This window comes from Miniopterus schreibersii (genome assembly GCF_964146895.1).
Source record: "Miniopterus schreibersii genome assembly, chromosome: 7".
NCBI lineage: Eukaryota > Metazoa > Chordata > Mammalia > Chiroptera > Miniopteridae > Miniopterus > Miniopterus schreibersii.
This window is the reverse complement of record NC_138108.1, coordinates 21,688,012-21,702,284: the sequence shown is the minus strand read 5'-3', so window position 1 is coordinate 21,702,284 and position 14,273 is coordinate 21,688,012. Positions and strand designations below refer to the sequence as shown.

At 36.0% G+C, this 14,273-nt stretch overlaps 1 protein-coding gene across 32 annotated transcripts in view; it reads left to right on the top strand.

Moving 5' to 3' along the window:
- Positions 1–14,273, top strand: part of ABI2 (abl interactor 2) — a 70,934-nt gene that overhangs the window by 26,633 nt on the left and 30,028 nt on the right. For 5 of the 32 annotated variants that reach the window (XM_081142548.1, XM_081142532.1, XM_081142543.1 and 2 more), the window contains 4 exons: positions 8,287–8,384; positions 11,259–11,405; positions 12,132–12,256; positions 13,289–13,471. In XM_081142548.1, the coding sequence (XP_080998674.1) occupies positions 8,287–8,384; positions 11,259–11,405; positions 12,132–12,256; positions 13,289–13,471 (553 nt within the window). The remainder of the gene's footprint in view (positions 1–8,286; positions 8,385–11,258; positions 11,406–12,131; positions 12,257–13,288; positions 13,472–14,273) is intronic. The other 27 variants (XM_081142545.1, XM_081142531.1, XM_081142542.1 and 24 more) reach the window with 7 other exon arrangements.

Here is a 14,273-nt window from a genome sequence, read left to right as displayed (position 1 = left end):
GGCCACAGAAATTTCACTAGATTGTGGTAGGGAGGTGTGACTAGAGGAACCCAGGCAAATGGACTTCTTGTGTTAATGGTCAGAGTGTTGGCTCCGTGCTTAGTCTTGGTGAATGAGGCATGTGGAATTGTGAGATTTCTTTTTCATAAAATAGGTAGAACCAATTCAGAACTGTGTGTGGCTACCATGGCACTTTCCCTCTAAAGTCTGTATTCAAATTTTGGCTATTGATGTGTAACCTCCAAAGTGAGTGAAGTACACAGAGATTAACTGAAGGAAAACACAGAAATGGACCAATTCTTTACCCTTAAAGTTTAGACCAGCTTGCCTTAAGCTACTATCCCACGCTCATTTCCTCCAAACCTTACCATGATTCCTTCTTGATCTTCGTGGGGGGGGGGGGGGGTAGATAGGCCAAAATGAGTGGGAAATGAGGGGTTCCTTGAAAGATCCAACATGGAAAATCACACTTGGATAAGATCCTTAACATCTTTGCACCAAATGGCTCCACTCCTCAGTTCAGTGGCTCTGTACAGTGTAGGTGTTTCTACTATACCTGAGTGGAGTTGACAAAGTGAGAAGAGTACCCTGAGTTTATCCTAGAAGCTAGAGTACACCAATGCTCTGTCTTGCCTTTCTTCCTGTTCCTCTTTGTGAATATGTCTGTCTTCTGTATAAACATGTGGCACATTAGTAATTTTGGGTGAACCAAGACAAAGAGTGAAAAAATACTCACCATATAGCAAATCATTTCTCCTTTTATGGTGGAAAAAAAGATTAGTGGTTTTGGAAGAGTGATTAATGCAATAATTGAATATATTAAGGTAGAAAATAGAATTAAAGAAAATAACGTTAAAGTTGTAAGGAACTGCAAATGATAAACTAGTCCCATAGTTTTCCAACTGAGCTTCTTGGTGGCCTGTGGATTTTATCATCAAGTGCCATAGAAGTCTCCTGATGTTTGATAGGGTTGTCTGCTGCTTTGATTTCCTCCTCAGCTCTTCTTGAGCTCTTTTTTTGCTTTCATTGCTGTCAGATTTGATGCCTTTCGGACAGACTCTAAACAAAGTTCGTGCTTTGGGATCAGACACATGGGAATTGACCCAGAAGAGATCTCCATGCTTAAAAATTGAATTTTTAACATTTTATACCTCATAGTCTGGTAGTGTTTTTTGTTGGTTTGTTTGTCTTTTAATTTATTTTTATTGTTGAGGGATTACAGATGTCTGGAATTTCCCCCCCTTCGGTCCAGCTCCCGCCCCAGTCCTTCACCACATTATGGTGTGTATCTGTAGGCTGTATATATATGCATGTAAGTTCTCTGGTTAATCTCTTCCCACCCGCCACTCCCACCTTCCCTCTGAGATCTATCAGTCTGTTCCATGCTTCCATGTCTCTGGACCTATTTGTTTGTCAGTTTATTTTGTTCATTAGATTCCACATTTAAATGAGATCATGTGATATATTTGTCTCTCTCTGACTGGCTTATTTCACTTAGCTTAATACTTTCCAGGTCTATCCATACTGTCTCAAAGGGTAAGAGATCCTTTTTTTTTACAGCTCTGAAGTATTCCATTATGTAAATATACCACAGCTTTTTTTTTTTTTTTTTTTAATCCTCACCCAGGGATATTTTTTCCATTGCTTTTCAGAGAGAGTGGAAGGGAGAGAGAGAAAGAAACATCGATGTGAGAGAGACACATCAATTGTTTGCCTCCCGCACTTGCATATATATTCTTTCTGATTGGTGTTTCAGGATTCTTAGGATATAGTCCCAGAAGTGGGATTGCTGGGTCAAATGGGAGTTCTATTATTTTATTTATTTTATTTATTTATTTATTTAATTTTTTAATTTAAAATATTACAAATGTCCCTGTATCTGCCCATTTTTAATTTTTTCAGGAACCTCCATAGTGTTTTCCACAGTGGCTGTACTGGTCTGCATTCCCACCAGCAGTGTACTAGGGTTCCCTTTACCTATACCCTCTCCAGCACTTGTTGTTTGTTGATTTATTGATGGTAGCCATTCTGGCAGCTATGAAATGATACCTTATTGTAGTTTTAATTTGCATCTCTCTGATAATTAGTTACATTGAGCATTTTTTCATATGTCTCTTGGCCATCTGTATGTCCTCTCTGGAGAAGTATCTATTGAGGTCATTTGCCCATTTTTTAATTGGACTGTTTGTCTTCCTCTTGTTGAGTTTACAAGTTCTTTATATATTTTAGAAATTAACTCCTTATCAGATGTATTATTGGCAGATATGTCCTCCCATACAGTGGGTTTTCTTTTCATTTTGTGGATGGTTTCTTTTGCTGTACAGAAGCTTTTTATTTTGATGTAGTCCCATTTGTTTATTTTTTTTTCTTTGTATCTTTTGCCCTAGGAGATGTATCGCTGAAAATTCTGCTACATGAGATGTCTGAGATTTTACTGCCTATGTTTTCTTCTAGGATTTTTATGGTTTCGTGACTTACATTTCAGTATTTAATCCATTTTGAGTTATTCTTGTGTATGGTGAAAGTTGGTGGTCTAGTTTCATGTTTTTGCATGTACCTGTCCAATGTTCCCAGCACCATTTATTGAATAGACTGTCTTTACTCCATTGTATGCTCTTGCCTCCTTTGGCGAATATTAATTGAGCATACTGGCTTGGGTTGATTTCTGGGGTCTCTGTTCTGTTCTGTTGATCCATGTGCCTTTTATTGTGCCAGTACCAGGCTGTTTTGATTACAATGACTTTGTAGTATAGTTTGATATCCAGTATTGTGAGCCATCCAACTTTGTTCTTTCTCAAGATTGCTGCAGCTCTTAGGCTTTTCTGGTGTTATTTAATGGTTCTTTTCATCTCTAATTTGGGTTAATTGCTTTTTCTTTAGTCAACGGAAGAAAACAAGTTGTAGAGTTTAATTCATAAAACCTTTGAACACAGTGTGGTGGTATTTTTACAACGAAAGGCCTAAAAGGCCAGTGGATAGAATGCCATGTTGGAAGTGTTTTATTAGGTACCAGAGGCCATATTAAAGTGTGCCTTGAACTGGGGTATCCTTTTTCCACTGTTTATTTTAATAGTAAAATGAGTTTTAAGACTCTGTTACTGATGTATTTGAAATGGATTTTTCTGCTTTTGTGAAGTTGTCATTAATGAAGTTAAGCTTAAGTACTGTTTAAATGAGTATGTTAGTTTTATAAAAAATAGTAAATACATATGATCTGTTAATGTATTGCACAAGCCGATTCTAAATAATTAGTGAGGAGGTTAAGGGTTTATTTTATAAGTAACATGTTAATGTAATACATTTGAAAAACAGATTTTTATTGATTTTTAGAGAGGAAGAAAGAGGGACACAGAGAAACATTGATGTGAGAGAGAGACATCAATCGGCTGCCTCCTGTGTGCCCCCAACTGGGGGCCCAAAATCCGGCCATGTGACCTGACTGGGAATCAAACCAGCGACCATTTGGTGCACTGGACAACGCCCAGCCAACTGAGCCACAGCAGCCAGGGCCGCTTTTGAAAAATTTGCTTGGCATCTTGAAGGTCCATAACCTAACGCTGTGTAAAGAATGGGCTACATTTTTCACTTGAGTGCGATCTTTCAGCAAGTGTTTGTCATTGCCTACAGAGGATGATAAATTGCCCCTCACATTTCTGGCTTTCAGGTACAGCATTTATTTGACAGAACATTTGGAAGAAAAACTCTGTAATAACAGCAACCCTTGGGAGACCCATTTGGTTTTGCCTGTTTTAATCATGAGCCACTTGGCAAAAGCCAGTTGTCAGAAATTATTTTCAAAATCAAACAGACGTTTGTCTATCTTTATTCCTCTTCTCTTCTTTTCTTTACCCATTTCTCTCCCTCTTTACTCCTGATCTCGTAGTCCGTTATTTCTGTATTGGATTATTTTAGGACTCTTGGCACCTTAGGCTTTTTGTCTTTCTAACTCTATTAATAAAAATTTTACCTCTCTCCTGAATTGATACTCAAATTCCTGATTCCAGCTCTAATTTCCTGCAGAGGATCTCCTGGTCCTTTTCCTGCTAGCCATGAGAATTGAAGTAGGAACATATATCCTTTTTGGCGAGGGATAGAGATTTCTAGGAAGCCAAAGAATTATGTTCCGGATGGGACTAATGGGGAGTAATACTGGACAGCGAATAAAGGCCCAGGAGATGCTCCACCACAGCCTCCTTCTGCCCGTCTTCACTACACATCCAGAAGCCTGCACACTACTACTTTTCTCTTTACATATTTAAATCCTGCTCTTTTTTTAAACTTGTTAACAGTCCAGCTCAGATTTTTTTTTCTATGAAACCTTCTGTAGCTATTCCTTCTCACATTGATATTTATTTGGGGGGGTGGGGAGTTCTATATACTTTGTAGACAGTCCTGTTTGTTTGAAGTTATAAATTCCAAAATATTAATAAGTTCCTTAGAAGTAATCATTTTATATACCTTCGTGTTCCCCTAGTGTCCTCTTATTTTTCATATTCCTTTATCCTTATACCTACTAGTCTGGTAGGTGATAAATGGTTAATAAATGAAGGATATGCCGCAAGTATCATTTTAAAATGTGTCTGCCACTGTTACATTACAGCAGGTCATCTTTCAGAGATTTTTTTTGTATCAGAGGCATGTCCTTTATGAACTAGCTGGCTAGTTTTATACAAAATACTGAAGTTCACAGGGTATTTGAAAGCACTGACATTTGTAGTGAACATTATATTATATATCAGGGTTCAAGGAGGTATTGAATGTACCAAAAAGAGTTAGAGCAGAAAAGGTAGGGGCACTATAGAAAAAATATTAAGATATAAGAATTCGCCTGATGGTTTGTGCTAGTTTTAGAGTTCTCCAAAGCCTAGGAGACCAGCCTACTCTTTGGTCATAAAGGAACTGTTGCTATCTCCACTATTAAAGTATTTGAGCTATGGCAATGCATTAACCCTCATCACCTAAATGAAATATTTATTCTGTTTTGAGGGTTTCTGTTTGGTAGGGAAAAAAACAAACACAGACGCCTTTCTTATTGTTCCTCTTTCCTTGTGCCTAATACCTGCTTTACTTAGCTCTCAATGATGACTTTCCTATTTATAGAATCAAAAAATACCCATATTAAAAAATAATTGAATTATTGTTGCAGACACCAAAGTTTCATTCCAATTTCAGTTCCCAAATAAAACTTTGAAAATTATAATGAGCAGTCCCACTCATGATTCAGGACCATTAACTACAAGTTCTGCTTATGTTTGCAAATTTTTTTTTTTTTTTTTTAAGATTCGTGGAATTGCTGTTATGAACTGGATGTAGAATTGCTTTATTTTCTTTGTCCTGAGTTTATGGTATGTGTGTTTACTCTCCCCCCTTTCTCTTCCTCCCTCTCTCTCTCCCCCTCTCCTTCCTTTCCTCCATCCCTCCCTCCCTTCTCTCTCCCCCCCTTCCTCTTTCCTTCTCTTCCTCTCTCCTTTCTCTCCCTCTCATCCTTTGTTCCTCTTTACCACACACTTTAGTCATGTGTTTTGCTACTTGTCAGGAAATACTGTTTCCCTCTATAAACTTCCCTCAAAATAGTTTTTAGAACCGTGATGGCTATCGAGTAAATATTTTTATAAAAATATTTTAGACTTAAAACATAGTTTCTTAACATTAATCTTAATACAGATCCTGCCTGTGATAAATTAATAGCAGTTATTCCTGTTCTCTTCCCTTTTCTCAGACTAGGTGGCAATATTTACATTCTGCATCATTATTGTTTACTTAGTATAGAAGCATTTTTCACAAACAAAAATTACCTTAAGAAATAGTGAAGCCCTGGCCAGTATGACTCAGTTGGTTGGAGCATTGCCCCATACACCCAAATGTGGTGGGTTTGATTCCCAGTCAGGGCACATACCCAGGTTGCGAGTTCAATGTTTGATCCCCAATCGGGGTGCGTACAGGAGGCAGCCCATCTATGTTTCTCACGTCAATGTCTGTCTGTCTCTCTCTCCCTCTCCCCCCATTTCCTCCTCTCTCCCTACCTTTGTCTTCCTCTCTCTCTAAAAATCAATGAACATATCCTCAGGTAAGGATTACAAAAAACCACACAAAATAGTGAAAAACTCTTTGCTTAATGTAAAGGTAGTACAGTATCAGTGAAGTATAAATTATAGATATTTTTTCACCATTCTATAGGGACTCTGGTTTCGTAAGTGATTTAAGTCACGCATCCAAACCTCATTAACCAAACAAATACAATTATATGATGATTCTACAGATCATAAAATGTACCAAGTTTTATGTATAGAAATATCCACCAGGTTTTAATTTATGACTTGTTTATTTCATATTTTGGGGGTTAGAGTAAAAGACCTAAAGAAGATACTGCAATTTAAACAAAAACACCTTACATACCAAAAACTTAAATCTGGGTTGGAAAGCTTATTTCAAGCATTTTAGCTATTCCATGTATAGAATAAAATGCGCTTTCACTCTTTTTCTGTCTCTGCTCCTTTTCCTTCCTTGATAGCAGATTGGTATAGTTTAGTGTTTGGTTCACCTACTTCTCCTTCATCACTTAAAGTAACTTTTGGGGTCTATGTTTAAGGTTGAGCTTAAAGGACTTTGGTTACTACTTTAAAAAATCTTCTGGTACCATAAAATTTATAGTTTTAAAAGCTATTGGTTATTTGTCATATTATTTCTAAAATTTCCCCCAAATGTGGATTGATTTTTAAAAAAACTTCTGGCATTTTCATTTTAAGATATGATTAGTATACCCTCCGCTTATTAATGAGGGGAGAGCAAGGATAAGCTAACCTTTATTCTTACTTGATAACCAGTTTGTCTTATATTTATTGTTTAAAAGCAACAACAAAAGGATTACTGATAAATACTTCACTTTAAAAGTACCGACATTTCAAAGGTATCATTTGTCATTAAAGATTGTTTTATCATCACACACAACTTGTTCACTGGGCTGTTTATTTGAAGAGTTTGTTTCTTAATGTATTATTTTTTGCCTATTCAGATGACAAGTAGTGTTACAGGATTTTAAAAAATTCCATTTAGTTTTGATAGCTCCGTACTCTGTATACAATTATGACTTATTTTCTTAAGATTTATTTTTGAAATTATATATGTAAATGTATTCTGATTTCAGTGGTGTAATGTCTTGAATCTTCATTTTACACATATAATTTGAATACTATAGACATTTTTACTAAAAAAGTTAAGATCCTTTTTTGAAGTGTTTGGCAATCCAAATTATGAGGGGCTTAAAACAGTGTCAGATATGAACCTATATGGTGACCATTAACTCTCACCTATTGATAATCTCAAACAATATGAGATTGCATTTGAATTATATTTGTGAATGACTTCTCTTGGCTCCTTCAGGTACCCAGATTTACAGGGCTTTTTGTATAAGTGCTGACACACTCCTTTCGTGGCATCCGTTGTTCCCATATGACCCAACTTTTCTACATTTCCATCTTCAGTTGGGGATAGAATAGTGAGGAGCCATGGCCCAGCTCTGATTTAAAACTGTGTTGCTTACATCTTTCCCATGACTGAATTAATCTTCATTTTGGGCCTAAGTGGGTCTAATTCCTATTGGAACTAGGACATTGATTGTGTTCCCTGTACTGCTCACAGCTGAATGGGATATCTCGGCCCTAACTTTCTAGTTCAGATGTCTAGGAACATGCCTTAACTTCTGGCAGTTTACAGGTAGGTGATTCCTTCAGAAACGAACATTAAAGAAATCTGAATTGTAAGGCTGATCCAAAAACTAAAATTTTATCTGTATATCATGCAATTTAACTTTATTTTGCATTCTCTAGTTACAGTGGATCAAAACTATAGTTGCATGTTTTATTGAAAAACATGTATTTTGTTTTGAATGATATACTTACTATCTAAAAAACAAGGAATTGCTTAAGGGCGTCAGTGTTTCTGATTGAGTTTATTTTCTATTAAAACTAAAGTTTTTATAGTTATCCTATTTAATTTCAGTTGAGTATAGTATCAAATAGTCCAACCAGTGATCTGTTGGTGTGATGGCCTAATGGCAAATAAAGTCTTTGCATACAAGTTTATAATCATTTGAAAATTTCACATTAGGAAGAGTCCTTTGAGTACAACTGTAGAATAGTAGAGTAGAAATTGCAGTTGAAATGCATGGCCTCTAATTTTTCCCTATTTAAACCTTCCCCTCCTTTGTTAAATAGCATAACATTATTTCCCAAAAATGCTACTTTGTTTCATTGCATACAAATTGCATTTTCCTCACCATTTTTTTAGGTGAGTACCCAGAATATGAAGATGGGTGGGCTGCCGCGTACAACACCTCCAACTCAGAAACCCCCCAGCCCCCCTATGTCAGGGAAAGGGACACTTGGGTGAGTAACTAAGTAATAACTGAAAACCATTTCATGTAGTGTTGTGGAAAACTAAACACTACATGTATTTGATAGAACATTTTCTGCCTAGGATAATCTTTTTGTGAGTAATTTTTCCTTTTCCTGGGAAACATTTTTATATTTTAAAAAGATTTTCTTTAGAAATTATTTTTCTAATGAATTTTACATTTAAGATAAAATCCTAGTCCAAGTTCATGGCGAATTATAAATTGCACTCTAATTCTTACTTTCATAAAAGTTTTAGTCTTTCGTATTATAGTTGACTATTCTTATTTAGACGATTCCTCTGAAGAGCACTGTGTGGATTATAAAATTCTGTATTCTCGTAATACGAGAATATTGAGCTTTAATTTGGTCCTTACAGAAGTGGGCTCCATATTTGACTTTTGGCAGAAATGGTCAACTAATGGAAAAGCTTGACTTTTTTTCTTTTGTAGCATCATAGTATAAAAACTTGGTTTATCATGGAGATTTGTGATCAGGTGGGCATAATACACCCCAGAAGCCAGATGACCAAAATTATGGTCCAGCCTTGTTCCTGCTCTGTGGTCTTACATAGTCAGCCTCTTAGTAATTCAGTTTTTTCATCTGTAAAAGGGGGTAATATTTGTCATCTATCAATTTTTCAGAATCACTCCCATGAATTGGGTTTTTAAAAAATGTATAAAACAAAGACAAAATGCTTTGACAATCATTGGCTTTATGATATATGCTTAAAAGTTTTTAATTGACAATCTTGTTTTTGGCCCCCTCACCAAAAAAAACCAAAAAATGAAAATAAACACACAAGACAACATAATCAAGCACTGTGGATCAGGACAAGACAAAGACGAGTTGGGATATAAAGGAAGATAATGTTGGAAATTATAGTTAGGACAGTGGGAAACAAAAGAATAAAAATGAATTCCAGCCAGTAATAGGATTTTATTTGAGGTGGACAAAAGAAAAATTTTTGCTTAGATTAGAGAGGAATGACTCTAGTAGATCAAATAAGATTTAGATTTCAGGGTAGAAGGTAGATGACATGGTGGGGTATAATTTTGCAGAGGTAAGAGCAGAGAGTCAGATCAAGAGGAAGTACTTGCTTCATTTTCCTGTGGAACATCTACATTCTGTCACATATAGTACCTAATGGATTTTGTTAGGTTTTTAAATCAAGATTGTCAGCAAGTTAATCCACTGTAGTCTCTAGGAAAATAAAATTTTCTGTTGCTCTCAAATTTTGAAGATTTACTCATATGCCAATATTTGTTTTCCTTGTTATGAGCAAGGGCTCTCTCTGCAGGAGCCTCAGTCTCTGAGCCCCACAAACTGGTTGATGGTCATAGCCTGGCTGCTTGCAGTCTTTGCCTAGCCACTATATTTTGTTCCTCTGTCCCTTGTTTTTTACCTTGTTTTTATCATTGCCTTCATTGTATAGTTCACAACCAGCAAAGGTTTTTTTCTTGGCTCAAAACAGAACATTTTTGTTGTCTGAGAGAAATTGTCTGGAAATCAGGTATTTGGAAGTTAGTCAATTTCCTATTTTATGTTTTTTTTAATATTTACATCACAATTTCAGAGATGCCTAAACTTCTTTTTAGTATTTTAAATGCAAAGTCTGGACATTTCTTTTTTTTTCTTTTTTCTTTTGACCCAATATCTCATCTAGTGCCCTTTATTTTTAACTATAAATGTGTGTATACACACACACACACGTATTTATGCAAGGAGATTTTGAGGGTAATGGAATGGATGGGGTCATTGAGACATGATCTCATCCAAAATCAGTGAACCATACTTTGAGTAACCTGGGAGAGCAGTATTTAAGGGAAACTTGGGAACTTTGGAAATTACTGAGAAATTCATAACTTAAGTGAGCAACATCATTTTAGGAAAAGAAAACTTTAATTTTCACATCTTGAGATCTCAATTTTTGTTCTTTTAAAGACCAGAATCTCATCTACAAAATGTCAGTTGAGAATTTATCATTGTAAAGAATTTTGAAACCATACACTGTACACCTGAAACTAATACAAAATAATATTAAATGTAAACTAATTGAAAAAAATAAAAATACCTAAATGGTAACACACACCCCGAAAAAGAATTTGGAAACCATATTTCCTTTCTTACTCTTCTCATTCTTTGAGAAAAAGGAAATATGTTAATAAAATCCAGTTTGTTTTGTACTTTACAGTTCAAAGTAAATAAGGAAGAAAGGCTTAGGTCTTCCCCTCTCCCCCCTCCTTTTAAATGTTGAACTGGGAGGGAGACCAAAAGGTCAGAGCCATCAAGGTGAAAGTTAAAGGAGGAAGCAAGGTGAGAATGGAAGGAGATGAGATTAAATTGTTTATTTTAGTGTATGGATATAGTTTAATTTCTGTGTAGTCACTATATAGAAAAGGAAATGTAAGGTTATAATTGCTATAGATCATCAGTGTGGGGTTGTGGAGTCTGTCTTGGAGTATCTTTGGTTAGGGAGAGAGGGGTGAGGAAGATTATTGGTGCATTCATGCAGTGCAGTTGGGAGACTGACATGGTACTGAAATAATTTGAACTCATCCAAGAAAAGAGGAGCCTGGGAAACATTGACTTACCTGGTGGGAGAATCTTTGTGCTCACTGAGGATGAATGAACAAAATTGCATTGGCACAGGGAAATGAGGTTGGAGACTAAAAAATAACAATACTCATCAAAACCCTAATGATGGAGAAGTTATACTTAAGGAAAAACTGAAATTGGTAGCTGGGTTATGTAAAAACACATTTTTCTATCTCTTGAGTACAAATTGTATTTCACTACTGGCAACTCTTTGAATTTATTGTGCCGAAACTTGCTAATCACACAATACATACGCTCTTCTTTTTGTAGGCGGCACTCCCCCTATCGCACACTGGAGCCAGTGCGTCCTCCAGTGGTACCAAATGATTACGTACCTAGCCCAACCCGTAATATGGCTCCCTCGCAGCAGAGCCCTGTGAGGACAGCTTCTGTGAATCAAAGAAATCGAACTTACAGGTATTTTCTCTACCTTAGTGCAAAATGTGATGGTCATAGTACCATTATCTGTTCAGATACCTTCAGTTAAATCTCTCTCATTTTCCAAGCACTAAGTTCCTTTCCTCACTGTACTCTCCCAAACCTCATCTTCCACCTCTCTCTCCTCATGTTCTGATGCAACTTTGAGCAGACAGGAAGTTGGAAAAAACCCCAAAACTTGTTAAAGTACAAACTTCTCTGCAAAATTAATAGTTATAGTTGACCTTAAAAAAATTATGGACCTGATATGGGAAATTTCAAGTTGTTTTTTGGTGGAACTTTACAGATGAAAAACTACATGCAATAAAACATTAATATGGGATAGTATATCAAGATGCTATTACAAATAAAATTAAATCTGTTTAGGAAGACTATGTTTTATTATAAAAGAAATTTCTTCAGACAGGCATTAAACTGGCATAAGAGAAAGTATTACTGTTTTTGTGTTGAACCCCATCATTTATCATTTATGTTTATAAATTTTTTCTCTTCTTTCTCAGTTTCTTTAATGTATGCCTACTAAAAGGTGGTCAAAACAAGTTTCTTGAACTCAGCTTTTCCCCCTACTAATAAATTCATATTTGAAGTGGAAGGCTTGAATTATCTTTATTGTTACTATATTCATTTCAGAAAATGTTGGGAAATGCTGGAGAGATCTCTTGCTGTATATAAGTGCTCATGTGTTGGTGGCTCCTGTTTCTTTAGCAGCAGTGGGAGTAGTGGAGGAAGCCACCCAAGTAGTCGGAGCAGCAGTCGGGAGAACAGTGGAAGTGGGAGTGTGGGAGTTCCCATTGCTGTTCCTACTCCCTCTCCTCCCAGTGTCTTTCCAGGTAAAACATGAATGGGGCTTCATCTTCACTTTTCCTTTCTGAATTTGAATTAAATTTCTGATTTAATTAAAGTGGGCTTTCTTCATAATCAGAATTTATTTTTCCGTTAGGACTCCATAAATGTTGGGAAATATTTATGCATTTGTTATTTTTAACCAAGTAATTTGTAAGTTTTTGCTCACACACTTCTCTGTACTTTGGTTGTATGTCTTTGGTGCTGTAGTTTGGTTGGTGCTTTGAGGTTTCAGTTACCACCTTGGTATATGTTTAATTTCAGCTAGTGTATGACAGCACATACCTTGGGACACAGAGGGGACTCAGTGTGAAAATAATATTTGTAACAAAGCATTGAACAAATATCAAAGAGGTTTGACAGTTAAATTTAGTGGAGTGTTAAAACTTAATAGTCTCTGAAATGCTACCCTCTTTTCTCTGAAACAGAAAAATGTACTTATTTAATCTGAGGACACCAGGGTTAAAATTTAGTTTTAAAAGCATGACATGAAAGACATGGGGATAGAATATCACATATTTAATTTACTTGTCCTAATAACAAATAGATAATGCCTTTTTAAAATTCATGAAAAAGAGAGAGTTGTGTTTTTCTAAATAGTTTTTTACCTGATAAGGTATTATGTCTGGAACATATGTTCATTTTCTGATTTGGGTAATTTAGAATGGAATTTTGTTGTTTCCTAGTGTTTAGTTTTGTATATTATTTACAGAATGTTATGCTAAATATTTCAATATAAAGGGAGCATTTTTCCTGCAGAATAGTGGCTTTCAGGTAAAAAGGAATGCTTGTTTTTAATGAATTAAACCTGCACATTACCCTGGCTTCTTGAATTATTTGCTGTACACCTAATAATCCTTTAACATAAGCTTTATTCTTTTTGCTTTTTAACACTCTCTTCTATTCTTTGGTTAGTGTTGAGCACTGAATATCTAACATTAAGTTCTCTAATGCCTTTTCTAGTCCTGCCTAATGGGATTGCCTCGTTAATGCTGCCTCTTACTCCTCTTTCCCCTCAGCCCCTGCTGGCTCTGCTGGTACTCCTCCCCTTCCTGCTACTTCTGCACCTGTCCCTGCCCCTATTGTTCCTGCTACTGCCCCTTCCTCCACTGCCCCAGACGCATCTTCTGGGGGTGCCCAGACCCTTGCTGATGGCTTCACTTCTCCAACTCCCCCTGTTGTTTCTTCTACTCCCCCTACAGGTGAGTATTGGCTTATTCCTTGGCAGGCAAAATCCAATCATCTGGCTCTTTTATTACCAGGAACTCTGGCTCTATAATTTTTGTTTGTTTGTGCTTTGTACACATACACACACACATTATATACACACACACACACCACACAGAGAATAATTTACTAACTAGAAAGTGGCACATGACCAACATAAAATATTCTGAGGAAATCAGGGTAAAGTTTCTCATACATTTTTTTCAGTAGAGCAACACAAATATAAATTTTTTTATTGCTTGAATTTCTTTTACTAGAGATTTTTGAATTTACTATGGTGCTGCCTTATATACAGTTTTGAAAACTCTTCATTAGGAAATTATTGTTTGTGCCCAGCTGGTGTGGCTCAGCAGTTGAGCATCCACCTATGAACCAGGAGATCGAGGTTCAATTTCCCATTCAAGGCACATGCCTGGGTTTCAGGCTTGATCCCCAGCAGGGGGTGTGCAGAAGGGAGCTGATCAGTGACTCTCTCACATCATTGATATTTCTCTCTCTCTCTCTCTCTCCCCCTCTCCCTTCCTCTCTCTCAAATCAATAAAGATATATTTTTTAAAAAATTTATTGTTTGTTACAGGTTAAGTTATTAACAAAAAGAAAAATGTATGACTAATTCTAAGGTATATTTTATAGGAAATATTTGATATTGCTGTTTTTAAGTCTATAAATCTATTATAACAGAATCTATTGCTTATAGCAGCATTGGAAACACAGACAATTTTAAAGAATTTCAAGTTTATTTAAGTTTTATTTAAGGTTGACTGGTGTTTTGGTGTT